This window comes from Ambystoma mexicanum, chromosome 8 (assembly GCF_040938575.1).
Source record: "Ambystoma mexicanum isolate Mex_15411 chromosome 8, UKY_AmexF1_1, whole genome shotgun sequence".
Taxonomy (NCBI): domain Eukaryota; kingdom Metazoa; phylum Chordata; class Amphibia; order Caudata; family Ambystomatidae; genus Ambystoma; species Ambystoma mexicanum.
Window position 1 is genome coordinate 803,597,949 of NC_090929.1, and position 20,087 is coordinate 803,618,035.

At 49.4% G+C, this 20,087-nt stretch overlaps 1 protein-coding gene across 6 annotated transcripts in view; it reads right to left on the reverse strand.

Moving 5' to 3' along the window:
* Positions 1–20,087, reverse strand: part of NOLC1 (nucleolar and coiled-body phosphoprotein 1) — an 869,511-nt gene that overhangs the window by 514,143 nt on the left and 335,281 nt on the right. For all 6 annotated transcript variants that reach the window (XM_069610644.1, XM_069610643.1, XM_069610646.1 and 3 more), the window contains one exon: positions 9,489–9,610. In XM_069610644.1, coding sequence (XP_069466745.1) covers positions 9,489–9,610 — 122 coding nt within the window. The remainder of the gene's footprint in view (positions 1–9,488; positions 9,611–20,087) is intronic.

Here is a 20,087-nt window from a genome sequence, read left to right on the forward strand (position 1 = left end):
GTACCGGTCCCGTTTGGCTGGCGCCGTGGAGGGGTTTTTGAGAACCGACAGGCCCTCTTCCCAGATGTCATCGATTAGAGGCACCGCGATGACAGTCTTCCTCTTGGCCTCCCGGCGCTGATAGAGGAAACCTTCCTTTTTCTGCTCCTCCGGGCAGAGCTGGAACAATTCGAACGCCCTGGCGATCATGGCGTGGAATGAGCCAATCTCGTCGGGCGGCGAGGCCCGTGCGACGGGAGACCCGTTCCGTCGCCCTCAGAACCCGTCGTCGAGCCCAACGCACTCATCTCCCGACTCGTGGGAGGATGAGGAGGGAACTGTAGGCCTTACGGGGGCGAGAGGAGGAGAGGGTTGGGTCCTCCGTCGTTTGTTCTGAGGACTTCCTGACGGGCCAGGTTGCGGGTCCTCCGGCCTGGGCCGTGGGAATCTCGTCCTTATTTCAGAGCATAAGGACTGGATGGCAGACAAAATGGCCGCCTAGCCATCTTGAGGCCTAGGATCCGGCTGCGCCGGAAGGGAAGGCCGCTCTTCCTCACCATCGTCGTCTTGCTCGGTTATCTCCCGAGGATCTTCCAGACGGGATCGAACCTTCTCGAATTGGACTTTGAGGTTCCTCACGGCCTCGGTCAGTTCCTCCTCCGAGGCTGACTCCGAGCTCGAGGAGGGCACCGTGCCCCCCCCTCGCTTCTTCCATCATGGCGGCCACGACGATGGGCTGAAAAGAGGATTCCCTCCTTGGCGGCAGGGAAACTCTAGTCCCGGAGGCAGTCTCCGCTGGCGGTGTCTCTGCCGGCTTGGCAAGAGTCGCCGCGATAGCCTCGATAGAGGCCTTCACCTGCTGGGTAGGGGCCTTCACCACCTTAGGTGCGTCCCGGGCCTTCTCCTTCGGGGGAGGGGCGACGCCTCGCTCCCCCTCTTCCGAGATCGGACGGGGCTTCTCCCAAAGCTTACCCGGGGTCTCGGACTTTCTCTTCCCCGAACCGGAGCGTTGGCTCGTGGTTGACGGTGCCGGGGAAGGTGCGCCCTGCCTGGCGACCGAAGAGCCCGACCTTCAACGCTCCCGGAGCCAGCGGACTCGCAGCGCTTGGCCTGGTGTTGGGCCCCCGTCGCCGGGGCGCCCGCACAGGACTTAGAAGCCCACTCGGACCCTTTCTTCTTCTCACCCGTTGAGCCCTTCTCCAACCAGCTTGCGAGACGGGATCGACAGTCCCTCATGGTCCACTCCGACAAGTTCTTGCAGAACTGGCAGTCCTTCTCTACATGAGTCTTGTCCCCATGAAGACAGAGGCATCGCGAATGTTCATCTTCCTTAAACACATTCTTCAGCCCGCATCCAGGGCAGCTGCGAAACAGCTTGGGTCCGGGCGACGAACTGGCATCCTGGGCCATCTCGAAGTAGGCCACGAATCTTCTGGAATCCTCCAAGAAGTTGATTCGACAAAATCTTCACCCTTGAGGGGCGTAGGAAAATCCCGCAACGGGTAGCCGTTAACGGGAGTAGAAACGGTGGAGCTTGAGGCTCGATTAACCGAAAAAATTTGAAAATTCACCTGAAAAAGCGCGAAACACGCAGTAAAAGCTCGAGAGCTAAGCACGAGGACTCCCAACACTTGAACGTGCAGTAAAAATCTGAAGATGGCTGCCAGAGGCGGGGCTTAGGTAGAGGGCAGTCATTGGCTGTGGTCAGTATGACGCAGAGATCAGTGATTGGTTACTACTAGGAAAGACAGATCAGAAACGAAACTGATACTGATTTTTTTCTTTACCGAGGATTCCCAGCCTGACGACGGGGAATATTCATGAGCATGTGAATCCATGCCAGACCCCATGCTGGAGAACATTTATTTATGGTTTATTTATACAGCACTTCTACACAGGTTAAGTGCTTCAAAGTGCTTCAAGGCGGGGAAGGAACAAAGTAATAATTCTCAGGCCTTGAAGATTCCGAATGATCTTAACAGAAAAACTAGAATACTGGGCCCGACGACATTTCTCCTAATGCAAGTGCATGAAGTGTTACATTTACGAACAAGCAAAGCAACAAGCAGGGTGGGACGAGAAACGGTGGGGGCCAGGGGGGCTGGTGCTGGGAAACAAAACAAGTCCTCTGCTCATGTCACGTAATCTGAAAGTGCAGTAATGCTGTACAAAGTGCAGCGGCCCAGAGGCAAGTGCAAAAGACTGGTGGGGGAGCCTGAGTCCTGTAGGCTCTGGAGGTGAACCAGGCAACCGGTCGCAAAAACTGAACAGAGTTAGTGGGAGAAGGAGGGTGGAGAGAAAAAGGTTAGCAAGGGAGTGGGAGAGAGGAAGATAAAAGGAAGATCTTGAGGAGTTTCCAGAACTTAAGGTGCTCCGGCTCGAGACGGAGAGAGGCAGGGAGGCTGATCCAAAGGGAGGCACCTGCATAGGATAAAGATCTACCCCCAAATCTCTCTTTGTGAAAGCAGCTCACCCGCAGAGAGTTGGAGGACGAGTGGTGGAGTCTAGAGGGAGAGTATTTAGGAAGAGCGCATTGTACATAGTGCAGGCACCAGCCCCAGAAAGCCTTGTGGATTATGCAGAGGATCATTGTAGTAGAATTGTCCATCCTGATCAGAACAGACCTGTCCCTGATGAGGGGCAAAAACGCCTTAAGGGGCAGGCCCACTGCCCTAAGCTTTAGCACATTGATATGCAAGAGGGCTTTTATTGATATTTTATTCCTGGAACATGCAATATGAATCGCGTCACCCTGCCAAGTATCCCGCACCCTCCCCACCCCCACAACCACAGCCCAAAAGGAGTCTGTCATCACCACCCGGGAAGGCTCTGGTGAAGGGGGCTCCCACTGAAATATTGCCATCCATCAAGCACCAGCGAAGTTCAGGAAGCAGGAGCGGTGGTATTGGGATCTGTCTAACTGAGACCCACCCACCCCTTCCCCGTCTGTGTCCCAATTGGCCACCAGGTGGAGTTGGAGGCACCTCATCTTGAGGCGAGCATGCAGGAGGCCATCAGGCCCAGAATGTGCTGGAACCACCATGCCGGGGTGGTCGAGTTGGTCAGAAAGTGCCCCACCACATTGCAGAGCGACATAAGCCTCTTGGGCGTGGGGGAACACCCACTGAACAATAGTGTTCCAACGCACCCCTAGGAAGACCAGTTCCTGAGACGGGCACAACTGATTTCCTCTGGTTGAGGGAAGCTGATGAAGGGTATCTGCCAATCTCTGGCAGGAGTGCACCACCCCTTCGAGTGACCCCACCCTCAACAGCCAGTCCAAATAAGGTTGTAGATGATGGCCCACCAAGCAGAGGAGGCCCGCCACTGCTTTAACATCATGAAGACACGAGGGACCAAGTTCAGGCAAAATGGGAGCCCTTGTACGGAAAGTGGTACAACATAAAAGTGAACCGCAGAAATTTCAGATGGGGTTGATAGATGGGTACATGCAGATAGGCATCCTTGAGGTCCAGGGAACACATCTAGTGACTCTGCTATGTGCGCTGGAGTAAACATCTTGAAGCGTTCCAGCAGCAAAGACATTTAGAAACGACAAGTCCAGGACTACCCTCAGGCCAGCCTGGTTGTTCTTGGGTACCCCAAAAATCCTTGAATACTAACTGATGGCCTTGTCTGAAAGTGGAACCGGCTCTATCGCCTGCATCTCCTAGAGGGAAAGGATCTCCCATATAAGAGCTGGAGACCTGATCTGACGAAGAGGAGGAGAGCATGGTAGAGGCAAAGGAAGAGGAAGCCTGAAGCCCGTGGAGACTGCCGATAGGATCCACAGTTTGCTGAAAAGAAGTTTCCATGTGTCCTGGAACAGAGCCAAACGGTACCCCACAGGCAAGCATGACGTCAATGCTTGTCAGAGGCAGAGGAGATGGCAGACTGGGAGCAGAAAAACCTGCACAACAGCCTCTGCTGCTTCCTCCTGTTGTCGCTGGGCAACCCGTCAAGCCTCTTTTTACCGGGGTCTCTGAACCCTTTGATGCTGGGGAAAGAGCAGTGTTTGTACTCCGTCGTACCCTGGGATTGAGAGAAGGATTTCTGACCTGGTTTTGTCAGAATGGTGGAGGACTTGGCAGTTTGAGTAGAGTTTTTCATCATCGATGGACGAATGAAAAAGTTCCTCACCCTCAAAGGCCAGATCCAAGATCCACTCCTGCACAACAGATTAAAACTTTGTGATGTGCAGCCACGCTGTCCTTCTCACCTTTCCCCAAAGCACAGCCCTCAGCTGGCTGTGTCAATGTGGGAGACAGAAGACTCCATGAGGTCCTGCACAATGGTCCGGGCATCCGCCAGACCGGCTTTGAAGGAGGCTTGCTTGTCCAAAGGGAGGTCGGGCAGAAATTCAAACTCCCACCACAGCTTCTGATTAGCCGCAGCCAAGCATTGGCATTGGCGTGCCGCAGATGCAGTCCTGTGATGGAGTAACAGTGCTTTCCCAATGACTCCAGGACTTTATCCTCCTTGGAGAGGCAACTGGAGGTGGCTCGAAACACCTGGCTCTTTCTGTAAACCATGATTAGGTCCATGTAGGGCCAGTGAAACCCACTGTGATTAAGATTCATGACTTCAATAACATTAGAATTCTACAGCAGACCAACTGATGTCACAGCCGACTGAGAAATGTCCAGCCTGTCCTATAGCATCACTGCCTCAGTGTGACCACGTCTGTGTGAGATAACTCCTATCCTACAACCAAATATCCTCCCTAGTGCGACCCTGCAACCCCTCCATAAACCACAACACGAGACCAGAAAATGGGCTCCAAAGACTCAGTGCCGAGCCTATGAATAATTACCCTCTGACCGAGCGAAACATAACTTACCACAGTCCTACCTGTGAATCTTCCTCAGTGACGCTGCCACGAAACAAGCGCTTTGAGATCATACCAAATGCTCTATAATGCTCAATAACAAACATATGCTGAATCCGCCAAGCAGGGACCCATGCCTCCTTTGTTGCATGAAGCAACTATTACTTTACTGCATTAAACAGGGAAGCTGTCTGAAGCTTGTGCCTCTTACTGGCTGATTTCTTTAATAAATGTAGATAAAGTATTTGCCAAGGTTCTAGCCAATCGGTTCCTCCTCTGGATGACTGGGCTGGTATTAGCAGATCAATCGGGTTTTATACCAGGAGCGAACACAACATATGGCTTGCGCCGCTTCAGGATCCTTTCAGAGTTGGAGCCAGACTCTCAGAAGATAGCGGTACTGCTGGATGCAGACAAGGCATTCGGCTCAGTCAAACTGCCCCATCTTTTTTCTGTCCTCTGGAAGTTAGGCCTGGCGGAACAATTTTTTACTGGTATCATTTATACCACTCTGGTGGCGAGGATGTTGGTGGGGCGACACCAATCCGAGGCTACAGAGATGGGATTAGGGTCGAGACAGGGATGCCCCTTGTTCCCGCTCCTTTTTGCTGTTGCAATGGAGCCTCAGGGGGCTATCCTACTGCAACTTACAGAGAGTCACACAGGTTCATTACTTCTCTGTATGCCGATGATGCAGTCTCATTTCTCAGTGACTAATGCACTAGGTGCTGAAATAGAATTTTCTAGGTTAAGGGTTGTTAGGACTGATTTTCTACACTCTGGGCTCGTAGACAGACGTATAGAAGGCCAACCTATATTGTGACAGGGACAACTCTGGGGAGCTGTAGCCAAACCAGTTCAAGGTAGCAGTGAGAAGGGTCTAGGGCAAGTCTCAAGAGGTGGTGAGCCTGTAAAGGGTCCACAATGAAAATCACAAATTACACTTAGACAGTATATATAAAAATACAATTATTTATTTATTACCAAATACAACTATGAGCAATGACTACTAACCGGTAGAAATATCAGAACACTAATAGACTACATATATAAAGTCACTGGTTGAGGGCATAATACAAATCAAACCCCTGTAAAAGTACATGTTAGATTATGCACCAAAGGTCACAGAGTTAACCCCAACTTCAAAAGTCCTGGGGAAAGTTCTGACAAAGTTTGTGAAGCTGGAAAAAACAAAAAGGTAGGGTCTCTGGGGTCCAGTGAACAGTTCCAACCGATAGAGGACAATGAATTCTAAAACAGAAGTGCCCAACATTCTGAATGCTTGCACCAGCAAGCTATAGTAAAACCAGAGTATAGTAAAAGAACACCTTTAAAGGGAGTTTAGGCACAGGTAAGAAGAACTGTACCTTAGCCCCCCCCATACGCCGATTCTTCCCCAGACTTGGTAGGTCAATGGAAGAGGGTCCGAGGTTCCTTTTCCCGTCCATCGCAGTCCTCGATTCGCAGGGGTTGCAGGTTCGAGCTGATCTCTGGTTGGTGTCTTTCGATGGTGCAAGGACTCTCGGATGAAGAATGCAGAAAAACTCGATGCAGGACCCCTCTCCGGAGTGGACTCTTGTCAGTTGAGCTGTTTCGGACAGTGGTCACTGCAGCACGATGATGCAAAGGGCCTCACTTGTCACAGTCAGGCTTTCCCTCCTACGTCGGGTCCCCTTGAAGATAGGACTCCGTTCGCTGATGTAGGTCTTGTAAGACAAGCAGAGGATCCCTGCAGTTCCAGGTCGCAAACTCTGAGCTAGTCAGGCACAGAACAGGTCCCGGGACACTTTTGAAGTCTTCTTTGAAGGGTACAGAGCAGACATCAGGAATGGATGTTGCCTCCACTCTAAGGGTCGCAGCTCCTTCCCAGGACTGCTGAAGATCACGTGCAAGATCGGGCTCCACCAGGACAGCAGCAGAAGTTGGTCGCCAGGCCTCTGGTCTTTTCACGGGTTGCACAGCTGAACAGGAGCATTGGCTCCTTCAGGTTGCTCCAGGATCTCTGAAGAATGGGTGCAGGGGTCCTCTTATCCTAATGTTAAGTCACTGCTGCCACCAGCTTGTCCATTTAGCACACCTACAGTAACCAAAAAAATGCTTTCAGTGTTAGTCTAAGCAAACAAAAACAGCACCCCATTGTACTGTATCTTAAGATGCATTGTACAATGATAAGTTACCACAAGTGATAACTGTTGGGAGGAGCTAGGTGCTATACACAGGGACTCTCATCCATTATGTGCTGCCTCTCACCAGGCACTGTCTATGCATCATGCACCTTAGTTACCAAGCAACCCTCTGCTTTCCCTCAAGGAGGGTTCCAGGTGGTTGGGAGAAGGAGAGAGGAGGACAACGGTGTGGTTCCAGGCTGGGGGCCGTTTCTACTTGGAAAGAACCTATTTGGAATAATAAACGTATTCATCTAAGCTACCTTTCTACAGTGTGTTTGTGTAGCATAACAATAACAAGTTGCTAAAAGTAGTAAGAAAGTCGCAAGACTAAGGGAAACAATGTTTCCCAGTACGGACAGCCTGAACGATATGAAAGTTTCCCCATAACAGATGAGCAAAAGACAAACTACTGAAGCTTAAAGCTTCACTGCACAGCATAAAGTACAGGTCAGGATCAAATATAAAAAAAGTTTGGGGGTCCATAAAAATGGAAGGAAAGGTACAGTAAAGAGAAATATTTCCCAATAAGGGTTAACCAAAACAAGTCATGGGTTTTCCCACTCAACAGCAGAACTGGCGTTTGACGATGACACTGCGTTCACCTGGGAGTTCACTAGTACTCGATACCTGGGAGATGAGATCTCACTGGACCCATCCTCATTCTGAGGAAACTAAGGCAGAGCCATCAGCTCTCCTCAAGACTTGGTGGCAAAATGGCATGCCCTTCATCTCCTCTCACCCTGATGGGTCTCATCTCGATAATTAAAATGATTGTCTTGCCTAAATTCCTTCATTTGTTTCTCAATATTCCCTTCTTCCTTTCCACTGGCTTTCTGTCTGTGAGGGACTATACATTTAATCTGGGCCTGGAAACAAACCAGCGTAGCCTATAGCACGATGACAGTTATGAAAAAAGGGTCTTTCATTGACAGATTTGGAACAGTATTATTGTGCGGAGCAGACTCATAACTTAGTGTTTTTGTACACCACATTTCATTCGGCCACACATCCAGGTAGAAATGGCACTGGTTGCCCCTAATCATTTACAATTAGTGTTGCTGGTTACCTAGAGGGCAGTGATGGGATCTGTGCACATAGTGAATGTTAACTGCGCAATTTGGCACCAAGTAGTTCATAAAATGGGAATCAACATTCCATATTCACGGTTACTTGCTGTTAGGCATGTAGCCGCAAGGGCGATTACAGGGGAAGGGCCTACCAACAGTGGGTGGAGAAAGCCGGCATACAAACCTTTGGTGACTACTTAGTGGATGACATTTATAACGTTGCAACAAGCGAAGGACAGAGGTGGAACCACTTCGTTAGACAGATGTATATACTATCGAGGGCAGAATGTTCCAAGGGCTGCATTTCCTTAATTCCCAACTTCGCCAACTACATGGGCACTACTGCATGGACTGATGTAGGGGAGGGCTGCTTGGTCTTCAGATTGTACTGTACTCGGTCCAATATCCCTTGGTAGGGTGACGTGTCCAGGCAGAGCTGGGTGGAGGCACTGGGTAGGGAAATTGAAAATGATTGGAAGTATGTGCTGATTCAAACCCAAACCGTCTCCCTAAATTCTAAGTTTAAGCTGATTCACTTTAATTTTGTGCCCCAAACAGATCATACCCCGGCAAGACTGCAAAAACACGTTCCCTCCACCCCGGACAGTTGCACCCGATTTAATGCACTTGGCCTGGAACTGTCCATGTACATCCAGATACTGGTTGGGGCATTGATGTTCAGGGTTTCACTTATTGTTAAACAACTCGATCTGGATACCATGTTGGCTCTGGCCGATTGCACGAGACACCTACCCTGTGGAATCCAGAGATTGACTGGCCTTCTCTTGGTGTTGGCCAGCAGGAGGGTGGATTTGGCATGGACCGGCCCCCCACCTAACATGCAAACTTGGCTGGAAGATGCGGCATACCGCCACGCAATAGAAACAGCATTCAAACGCACCATGCCCGTCCACACTGAAGTATGGGCGCCATATGTGCAATACTTGCTTACTGCTTGATGACAGACTTGAGCTATAATTGAATGTTCATTGCCTCCCTGGGTTTGTACAATGCCTTCAAGCTATGTGTCGTGATTATTGTGGTTGCTATATGTTCTGGACGCCAGTTGTAGGAATGTTATTGTAAAATCAAATTCTTTTTTAAAAACTGTACGAGGAAATGGAACAGGACATACGACTAGGTGGGAGGCGGAGAGAATAAAAGTGAAGGACAGAGGGAGAAAAACAGGAAAGGATGCTTTGCCGATGGAGAATGTTCTAAAGCAGTGAAAAACAGGGGGGTTTAAAATGAAATAAAGCGTCACAACCCACAGAACTAATCATTTGCCAAACTGAAAATCTATGAACTGCACACATTTGTTTCCTGGATCAGTGCAACTGAAAGGTGGGGACGTGTTCAGTGAAGGTACTAGAGATTCAAAGGTTGAATAATGTCAGTGCATAAAAGAAGGTAGATTAGTTTTAATTATTACAGGAGTAAAATTACCATAGATCGTTGTTGCCGCTTATTCTCTGAATCATTACAGATGCGCTCTGCATTTTTTGTAGGATCTCCCTTTTCTGTGAATTTTCCAACTGAACTTTTTTTTGAGCCCACTATTGTGGCAGCTAAATCAGGACAGAAAGGAGAAACCAAGTTAGGAACTTAATCCAGATGGAGAATAACATTTTTAAAGTATCACTAATGCAACCTTCCAACAAAATCTGCCGTAAATCACTGTTCTTGCATCAATTTGCCCTATACTACGACACCATAATATCTAGTCTATGGGGTTGTAAGTGAGCCACCTACCAGCGATTCAGGAGCAAAAGCTCTTTGGTGAGCTAGTGTATGCAAGCACCCTCAACGATTTCAAGTTTGACTAGAAATGTGCAAACTGAGTTAACATGTCTGCTTGGCTACATTTAGTTTTCAGACAACGAACAAAAAAGGGCAACCAGAAACAGTTAACCTTTATCTACCCAACATTTCATTCAGAGAAGGCCGAGTTAGTGAGGTTTCTGAAGGCATCTATTATTAACAATCAAGTCACTAAACAGACAGGTAATGAACATAGCCCCAAAAGAGGAAAACACAGAAAAACAGAAAACCACACCTATGCAAATCACAGCATGCAGCGTGTCCATGCTGGCAGGTACAGTTAAGAAAAAAATATGCGGTTATTGCCATTTTATGCAAACAAATCTTGTGATGTTATAATATTTCCATTAATAAACAGTTCAGAATTTCTTGAAATGTCTTATCAAATTCCAATTTATGAATCTCCAGCCATTTTTTATGGGGTGTTACATTTAGGCCCACTGAGAAGTAATAGGCAACTGTAATACCTGCTCTCAATCAAGGTTCTCAGTTATATTCATAAAACTTGAAAATTCCTCCATGGATGCGTTCTCTGAACACATATCGGATAGGTGGTCTTTCTATGGCTTGTATTTGTTTATTAGGGACATGTTTTTCATAGGCTGCCATCAAGCAATTGGTGCAGAGTAGTGCATGTTCTTCACTTTTAAGATAAAGGGAGATGAGGCCGGAACATTTGTATCACAATTTGCCTTCCCTATGTTCAGAGGTACTCCTGATCACTCGCACATTTTTTTCGATAGTTTCTTTTCCTGACACAGTAACTGTTAAGAGAACATTTCTCTTTGTCTGAAATCTTCACTCCGAGGTCCACACCCCCCCGCAACCTCCTCATCACTTTTAGCTGGACACATGGATTTTTATTCTACTGGAAAACTTTGTACCCCACTCACCCTCCCTTTTACTCTGGTGAATGGAACTTTTTGGCCACTTTGGGGTATTTGTTTGGAGTTCGGCTTTCCTCCAACTTTTTGGCATCTACAATTTCCTAAAGCAGCACACAGCACTTCATGTGTAGTGTTGCTGGGGGCTCCTAGCACTTCCACTTCGATTCTTTGTTTCCCTGACTAGCTCTTAAAGTTAGCAGGGCAAGGGGATACTCCCTATCCCTTGTGCGTTTTATTTTTCGAGATCAGCACACCTTAAATCGAGTAACAAGGGGAGAAAATGTATCCCTTTTCTCAATTCTCCAGTAACAAATTGTTACTTTGACAAGTTCCTCTGTTCAGGCTGGTGGCATTGTACCTTTTGCACGTTAGGACTGGATTACTACACTCTGGCCTGGTGGTCAGATGTATAGCAGGCCAACCTAGTTCAGTGATGGGGACAACTTTGGGAGCGGACGCCAAACCAGTTCAAAGTAGCATAGCGAGTGGTCAAAGCCAAGTCTCAGGAAGGGCGAGCCTGGTTAAGGTGCCCTAAATGAGTACAACCAGTGAAAAGTCCAGGAACACTTAGAAAAACAGTTCTAGAAATACTATATGTATGGCCAAGCAGAACTATGAAAAAGGACTACTAGCATGCAATATTACACAAGACTAATAAATGACATTTACAATCATTGAAGTAGGGCAAAACACAAACCCCTGCCAAGGAAGGCAAATATTAGTACACAGCACTACCAGTCCACAGAGATGCAATGCTAACTTTAAAAAACGTCCATCCCTAAGTAGTAAGAGGCATTGTGCCCAAAAGTACACAAATGTTCCATGCAGTTTTGTGAGACAGCAACAAGTTAGTGGAATGGTCCTGGGGTCAAATTAAGAGTTTCCAAAAGGTAGAAGACACTGTTGCAGTCAACAAAACTGGTCCCGACTTTTGGAATGCTTGCTCGAGCAAGCATTGGCAAAGCCAAATTGTTACGTTACCAAACTTTTAAAATGGGGATATGGGTACCATCCAAGTACCACAGTAACTCAAAGGCCGAACTCAGATTCTCCTTGGGACTTGGCAGGTCTTCAGAAGCTTGTTTAAGGTTGCTTTTCCAGCCCTCAGCACCCCGGCATTGCACGTTTCAACACTTCTCCGGTCAGTGTCAAATGCTAGTGGAAGGTCTTCAGGATGGAGAATGCAGAATAATTCTATGCCCCTCTTAGCAGAGAGCTAGATGCAGGAGAGCGGTTTTGGACAGCCGATGCACAGCGACACAGGTGGCCAAACTGGTCGCGGTTGAGCTTATCTTGGGTCCCTTCAATGCTGGAACCATGACATTAGGCAGAGACGACTCCTACAGCACTAGCTGTCGATCCCCAAAGTTCCAAGTCTCAACGCTGAACTGCAACATCTGCAGCATGGTAGCCCAAACTCTAAGCTGGTCAGCCCCAGATTGGCTCAGAGACACTTCTGAAAGCTCTTCTTCACAGGACACCGGGCTGATATCAGGAATGGATGGTCCCTCTACTCCAAGGGTCAAAGATCTTGCAGGACTTCTGCAGATTGCCTAGAAGAACCCTGTCTTGTAGGCTATCTGCAGAAGTTGGTCCCCAGGCCTTCTTCCGAAGGGTTCATGGTCTCCTTGTTAGTCTAGCAGCTGGACAGGGTACTTGGATCCTTCAGGTTTCTTACAGGATCTCTCTGGAACGGATACAGGAGTCCTCTTTTCCAAAAGGCATGTAAGAGTTTAAGCTCCCACTAGCCAATCCATGATCTGGCCCACACACAGCCCAGCAGTGGTCCAATCATGACTACTTGTGGCATAGTTCAAGCATACCATTCAGACAAACTAAAGACAGTTTCTGGATTGGAACCAGACAGTCCCACAGTAGGTAGCCAAATTTATTTATTTTATTTATTTATTTGCATTTTTAAAGCACCCAGCTGCCTTCAGGCATCGTGGAGCTGTTACAAGAAAGTTTACTTGGCATGAAGAGATGTCGTGTGAACACAGATGACGACATGGTTACAGGCATGGCTACAGTTCCGAGGTTACAAGGGAACAGTGAGCGTGGTACAGTTGTAATTTACAGACATTTATGTATGCAGTGGTATTATAAGTGGGGTTCACTTAAAGAGGGTGGTTTTCAGAGCTTTTCTAAAAGCTATGAGGGATGTTTCCGCTCTTAGTTTAGGCGATAGGGTGTTCCAGGCTCTTGGCGCTAGGACTTCAAAACTCGAGCCGCCCGCTCTGGCTCTAGTGAAGTTGGGGATTGAGAGTTGGTTAGCGTATAAGTCCCTTTTGGGTCTAAGTGACAGAACTGGTTGTATCCGTTCAGTAAGGTAAAAATGCTTTAAGGATAAACCAAAATATACAAAAAGCAATTGCAAAAAGTAACTGCCACCAGCTTGTACCTCAGGCACACCAAAAGTAACCAAGCATCCTCTGAATGTTAGTCTAGGGTGAAAGGAACTCATGGTGGCAACGGTAAAGACAGACACAAGAGATCACATTTCAAGGGTGTTTATTAAACTGTATAATGGGGGAGAAGAACAAGTTACTCTCTTACCTGGTTACGTTCTTTCGATGGGATGGTCCGACGACGTACTACATATCAATGACATGTAATCACGACAGCTGTGCTGCTTCGGAAAATCTTCGGCGTCTGCGTCCTGCGTCGATGCGCCACGCTCGAGGACCTCCTCCGACAGCCGACGTCACTGGATGTTATAAGCAGGACGCACGACGCCCGTAGCCTCAGTTGTAGTTTTTTCCCAGAACGTGTGGCACCAGTCTTCTGCCAGTCTGACACACAAAGCCTTGCAGAAACGTAAGCTGAGATCGCATAAGAAATTCTGTAGCGGGGAAGGCAGAGAGGGAGCGATATGGAATACGTCGTCGGACCATCCCATTGAAAGAACGTTACCAGGTAAGAGAGTAACTTGGTTCTTCGAGGGGTTTGGGTCCTCCGACGTATTTCATATCAATGACAGACTCCCAAAGCAGTACCAATGAAGGAGGTGGGAAAAGAATTTAGAAAACAGAAATTTAGAATGCCCAATCAAATTGCGGAGTAAAGGACCGCCTTGCCAAAGGCCAGATCCTGCCCACGGATGGAATCGAGGGAGTAGTGACATACAAAAGTATGTACCGAAGCCCAGGTGGCTGCATCACAGATGTTACGAATAGGAACACCCCTCTGTAGGGCAGTAGAGGCAGCCATACCCCTGGTAGAATGGGCCCGCAAGCCGACCGGTGGGTCCTTGCCCACCAAGCGGTAACATTCAGAGTTAGCCAAAATAATCCAGCGAGACAAAGTCTGTTTCGTCACAGCTTGTCCCAAACGCTTTCTAGCGTAACCAATGAAGAGTTGATTGTCCACTCTGACCCGCGACATGCGTGAAATATAAAAGCTTAATGCTCTCCTAGGATCAAGCCTATGGAGCCTCTCCTCTTCCTTACCAGGATGTGGAGGAAGATAAAACGCTGGAAGAACAAGCTTCTGGCCTAAGTGAAATTCCAACACAACCTTCGGAAGAAAGGAAGAACGAACTCTAAGGACAGCCCTGTCCTTATGAAACACAGTGAAGGGTGGCTTAACTGAAAGTTCTTGTAACTCCCTCACTCTGCGAGCGGAAGTGACCGCCACCAAAAATACAGTTTTAAGAGTTAACAGTCTCAAAGAGCATGAATGCAAATGATCAAACGGAGCACCCATCAGAAACTTGAGAACAAGGTTCAAATCCCAACCGGACACCTGGAAAGGTGACATAGGGAACACAGTGAGCCCTTTCAGAAACTGAGAAATGAAAGGAGTTTTAAAATGGAAACACTCTTCAGACGAGCGCTTAAATATGGAGAGCGCCGCCAGGTAACCTTTAACGGTACCCACTTGCAAGCCCCTGTGGGCCAAAGAAAGCAAAAAAGACAGAACCATGGGAATGTCACATGCAAAAGGAGCCACATTTTTAACCCTGCACCAGTCGCAGAACTTACGCCAACAGCAACGGTACAGGGACTTTGTTGCGGGCCGTCTGGCCGAGAGCAACACCTCCATCACGTCTTCAGGGAGGTCCCAATCCTTATACCTCAACCTTTCAGAAACCAAGCGTGAAGGTTGAGGGATCTGACCTCTGGATGGAGAACCTGACCCTCCCCCCCCCCTCCCGTGAGAGCAGATCGTCTCGGTTGGGAAGACGACGTGGAGGGCAGATGGACAAGTCGAAGGTCCAGGTACCACGTCCTCCGGGCCCATGCCGGAGCAATGAGGATCATCCGGGAACCGAACCTCCGTAACCTTCGCAGTACTTGCGGGATGACGGGGACTGGAGGAAACGCGTACAGCAGTGGGAATGACCACTCCACCACGAACGCGTCTCCTAAGGCTCCTTTTGGAGGAAATACCCGCGAGCAGAACTTCCCGCACTTCCGGTTGACACTGGAGGCGAAAAGATCCACTTACGGGATCCCCCAAAGGGCAAAGATCTCCAGGAGAATCTCCTGAGCCAGCTCACACTCGTGAGAGATCGTACTCTGCCTGCTCAGAGCGTCCGCCATCTCGTTTTCGACTCTGGCCAGATGAACTGCCGAGATCGAAACTTCCTGCTGGATTGCCCAGAACCAGAGCTGCATCGCCTCCCTGCACAGAGGAAGTGACCCTGCCCCCTCTCCCCCCCCCTTTTTGTTGAGGTAGTGCATGGCCACCGTTTTGTCCGTCAGGATCAGGACATTCTTCCCTCGCAGTCGGCAGAAAAGCCTTCAGGGCTAGCCTGACGACCCTCAGCTCCAACAGATTGATATGGAGTCTGGACTCCGACGGAGACCAACGACCGCTGTCTGTCAAATCGTTGGCATGAGCTTCCCATCCCGTGAGGGATGCGTCCGTCACGATCGTCACCTCCGGCCAGGGTAGCCAAAATGGAGCCCCCTTCATCAGATTGTCTTCGACGACCCACCACAGAAGGTCCTGGGCGAAGGAGGACAGCACCTGAACAGGGTCCGACATCCTGCCGCAGGACTGAGACCACTGGAGCTTGAGTGCCCATTGCAAAAATCTCATCCGCAACCTGACCTCTGGCACCAGAAGAATGCAGGATGCCATGAGACCGAGCAATCTCAAGAACTCGAACGCTGGGAGACAGTGGCACGCTGAAACTTGTGCACCATTTGCTGAATGTGATGAGCCCTCACCAGGGGAGGAAAACACTGCCCCAGGGACGTGTCGAGCACTGCTCCGATGTACTGGAGCCTCTGAGTTGGTGTCAAATGGGACTTCTTTAAGTTGAGGGAGAAGCCCAGCTTGTGGAGGGAGTGGCAGGTGACTGACAGATGATCCAGAACTTGCTCGGGAGAGCGCGCCCTGATCAACCAATCGTCCAGGTAGGGGTAGACGTGAATCCCCCCTTTCCTGAGGTGCGCTGCCACCACTGCCATGAGCTTGGTGAAGACCCTCGGGCGGAGGTCAATCCGAACAGCAGGACCCGAAACTGAAAGTGCGAGTCGCCAACCGCGAACCTCAGGTACTTCTTGTGCTTTGGATGTATAGGCACATGAAAGTAATCGTCCTTGAGGTCGAGAGACATCAACAAGTCCTGAAGTTGAAGGGCCTGGAGGACTTTAGAGTAACCTTCTTGAACTTGTCCTTCCTGAGGAGTTTGTTCAAACCGCGCATGATGGGTCTCAATCCCCCCGTCTCTCTTGGAAATCAAAAAATAAGGGGAATACCATCCCTTGTTCCTCTCTGCTACAGGCACCTTTCTCAAGCAGGGATTGAATTTCCTGCGCAAGGAGCGGATCCTGACTCTTCAAAGAGAGATTCCCTGGTGGATTGTCTTGAGGCCTCTGCCGGAAAGGAAGACAGCCATGGGTTATGATCTCCAGAACCCACACATCTGAAGTAATGGCGCGCCACTATACAAGATGCTGCGCCAGCCTTCCCCCAACCGGCGAACCATGGGACATGGCCTCATGACTGAGCCGAAGCGGCTGCGGCGTTGCCTGAGGGCAACAAGGCAACAGCCCGAGCGGCCTTGGCACTTCGAGTACCTTGTTTTCCACCTCTGGCACTCCTACGGTGGCCCCTTTGACTGGCAGCTCCTCTCGCTTTACCAAAGGATGAGTAATAACGAAAGGAACCTCCCCTCCATTGCTGTCCCCTAAAACGAAAAGGCGTAGGTTGGCAAACTGCAGCGCCCAACGACTTCGCTGCAGCTTTTGAGGTCTGCAACCTCTCAAGGCTCTCGTCAGCCTTGCTGCCAAAAAGATGTTCCCCGTCAAAGGGCATGTTGAGGAGCCAGGCCTGCACATCAGGAGCAAACCCCGGCTTCCGCAACCACGCAAACCTGCGTATTACGGTGCTCGCCGCCATGGACCGGCTGACGCAATCTGCCATGTCCAACCCCGACTGAACGGCCTCACACATGGCATCCTTGCCATCCTGAACCATGGCAAGGAAACCATCCCGTTCGTCCCCTTCGGGAATATGTTCAGCCACCAAGGAAACAGTTCCACAGAGAGTGCGTGAAACGGGACAAGGCACATACGGAGTTGGCCGCTTGAAACGCCATACCCCCTGAAGAAAACACTTTCTTCGCCCAGCCGTCAAAACGCTTGTCGTCCCTATCAGGAGGGATGGTAGGATACGACACCTGCTTTGACGGGCCGTTGACGCCTGCACCACCAAACTCTCCGGAGTGGGGTGCTTGGTCAAGTAGCAGGGGTCACTACTGGCTGGCCGGTATTTTCGCGGCAAAGACTTGCCCACTGCCGGGAGACTCTCCGGAGCAGTCCAAGCCGCCCCCACCCTCCTCTGTAGAGCCATATGGAATGGTAGTACTGGGTCAGTTGGTGGACCTTGATCGAGGATATCTGTAAGGTCATCCTGAAGAAAATCCCCTGGGGGAGCAGACCACCCCAAGTACTCTGTGACCCTGGACATAAGGCGCTGGTACAAGGAGTCGGCATGAGTGCCAGGCTCAGGCCTACAAAACTCCACCTCCGGAGAGGTGTCCAGCCCACTGGCATCGTGGAGGGACTGTCGCAGGTCCTCAATTTGGCTATAGCCCGAGAGAATCTCGTCTGGCACTGTATCAGGAACCATGCCATCATCAGAGCCCTCATCCACCTCTGAAATAAACTCAAGATGGCGATAAGAAGGCACAGAATGTGTAACAAAGCCATGCTTGACCTTGGCCAGAGCCTGTCATCATGCCTACCCCCAAGGAGCCAGACCGGGCCCAACAACACCAGAGGCAGACATTATGCTCCCGAGAGAAGTCCCAGCGGCCCCAGGTAGGGGCCCTTTGGACTCAGTCCTGGCGCCTTTGGCACCAGGCTCATGTTGGACAACAGTCCAGGCGCCATAGGCGCCAGGCTCATAAAGGATGACTTTGTGTTAAGAAGTGCTTTGTGTGAACTTACCTGATGCAGACCGTGCTGCAACATCCAGGCCACCTAGAGGCCTGAATGGGACTATTTTACCTATGGGACTACTTTACCACACGGGTGTGGCCGGATGAAGAATACATACCTGGAACTACTTTGAAGGCTATTTAAGCCACGCCCAAGGAGCAACTCACGCTTCGCGTTGTTCTGCACCTAGCAGCTGGGCGCTCACTGTGTCTGCTCCTGCATCCGGACTCCAGCCACGCCCGACAGCATCCTGGAACACCTGTAAAGGGAGAAGAGAGGAGAACAGGAGAAAGAAGAGACATTACCTGCTTAATCCGCATTCCAGAGTCATCTCGCCGACGATCCTAAAGGGAAGACATTCATTTTTAAAAGCACATCGCATTGCTCGCTGCAGCGCAGCATTCCACTCACCTTTACTAGGCGCCTTCTTGCCCATCAGCGACCATCTGGATCATCTGCCGCATTTCAGCGCCTAAAGGAGAAAAAGGCAAGAACAAAGGTGAGCTAGGGAAGAGAATAAGAAAGGCTTAATTTCCACCATAAGACTTACCTGTTGGGTCAATCCCTCTTCACTTCGGGTCGGCGCCGTTTCTTCGGCATTTCCGAACCCCGGCCCCTAAGGGGAAAAAAGACAAGCATTAGTGCATTAATGCAAGAACACTAGAGGAACCACTCATCAAAAACTCTCCAGAGTTTTCCTTCGACGGTTCCATTCCCTAACTCGGAATCTTCATTCAGCACCTGAAATAGAGAAAAAAGACAATGGTTATTTAAAGCTTGAACTTGCAACAGACTTCTTACGGTACCTTACCGGAAAAGTCAAGCGAACTTGAACTCTCACGAATCCGAGATCCAGTGAAGTAACTGGATAACAATGCGCACCTGCATCAGAAGCAGGATGGAGAGCTCGTCCTTTCAGACCCTAAGGCGAGACTTCACGGGGAATCGCAGAAGGGTTTCGAGGAGGGTGAGAAGGGGAGTGGGAGGCCTACGCATTATCCCGCAGATTGTTAATACTCCCTTTTCACACACAGAAGGATATTTCTACGAGCCAGACAAGCCAGATTTGGGGGTCCGGTCCATTCCATCTTCCGAGTCCCGCGCATCACCCTAGAAGAGGCCACAGCGATCCAAACCAGGCCAGCGCCTCCGTGGGAGTCAGGTGAGCATTACAGAGCCTTTCTAGGGGGTTCCACCGAGCCCCGGGGATCCCCGTCGAAACAGCCTCGAAAGGGGTCTAGGGCGTCGAGTGAAATCGGCGTCGACGCCGAACGCAGCACCGACAGCATCGATGGCGTCGACACAGGCCTCGAGGCCGGAGCCTCATGCGTGTCCCTCGACAGCCTGGGCGCCGACTTCTTCGGAGGCGAGGCCTCGAAATAGTCAAGAACAAAGTTATGGCAGAAAAAGTCACGAGTCCACAGCGCTTATAGAGTGATTAAGAAAATAAACATCAAGGCTGCGGGTATCTGGGCGATGTGGGTGTACTGCCAATACACATCCACAGGAATAGTTGAAGAAAAACAAAGATGTTCCCAGTCTCACTGCGCCAAAAAATTATAATTAGTTGTTTGTGCAAAGAGAAGCCTTTATTGTTTGTGCGAAGAGAAGCCTGACACGTGTTTCAAGCTGTGTACAGCTTTTCATCAGAGGCTTAAATTGCATAGTACATAATTTCCATACAAATTGGGTAAAGTTAAAAATAAAACATACACATGATTGTTTTGTGCAAAGAATTGTTACATAAAGAACATCGGCACAAGTTGTGAGCAAGCAGTCCAGGGCGGGATGCAACCACAAAAAATAAAACACATGTACATCACATGTAGGAAAAGTAAAAAAGTAGAAATTAATTTACCACAAATTAACCAATTTCATTCGTAGTAGTCCGTTGACAGACAAACAAAAAGAGAAAAAGAAACAATTTTAGAAACAAAAGT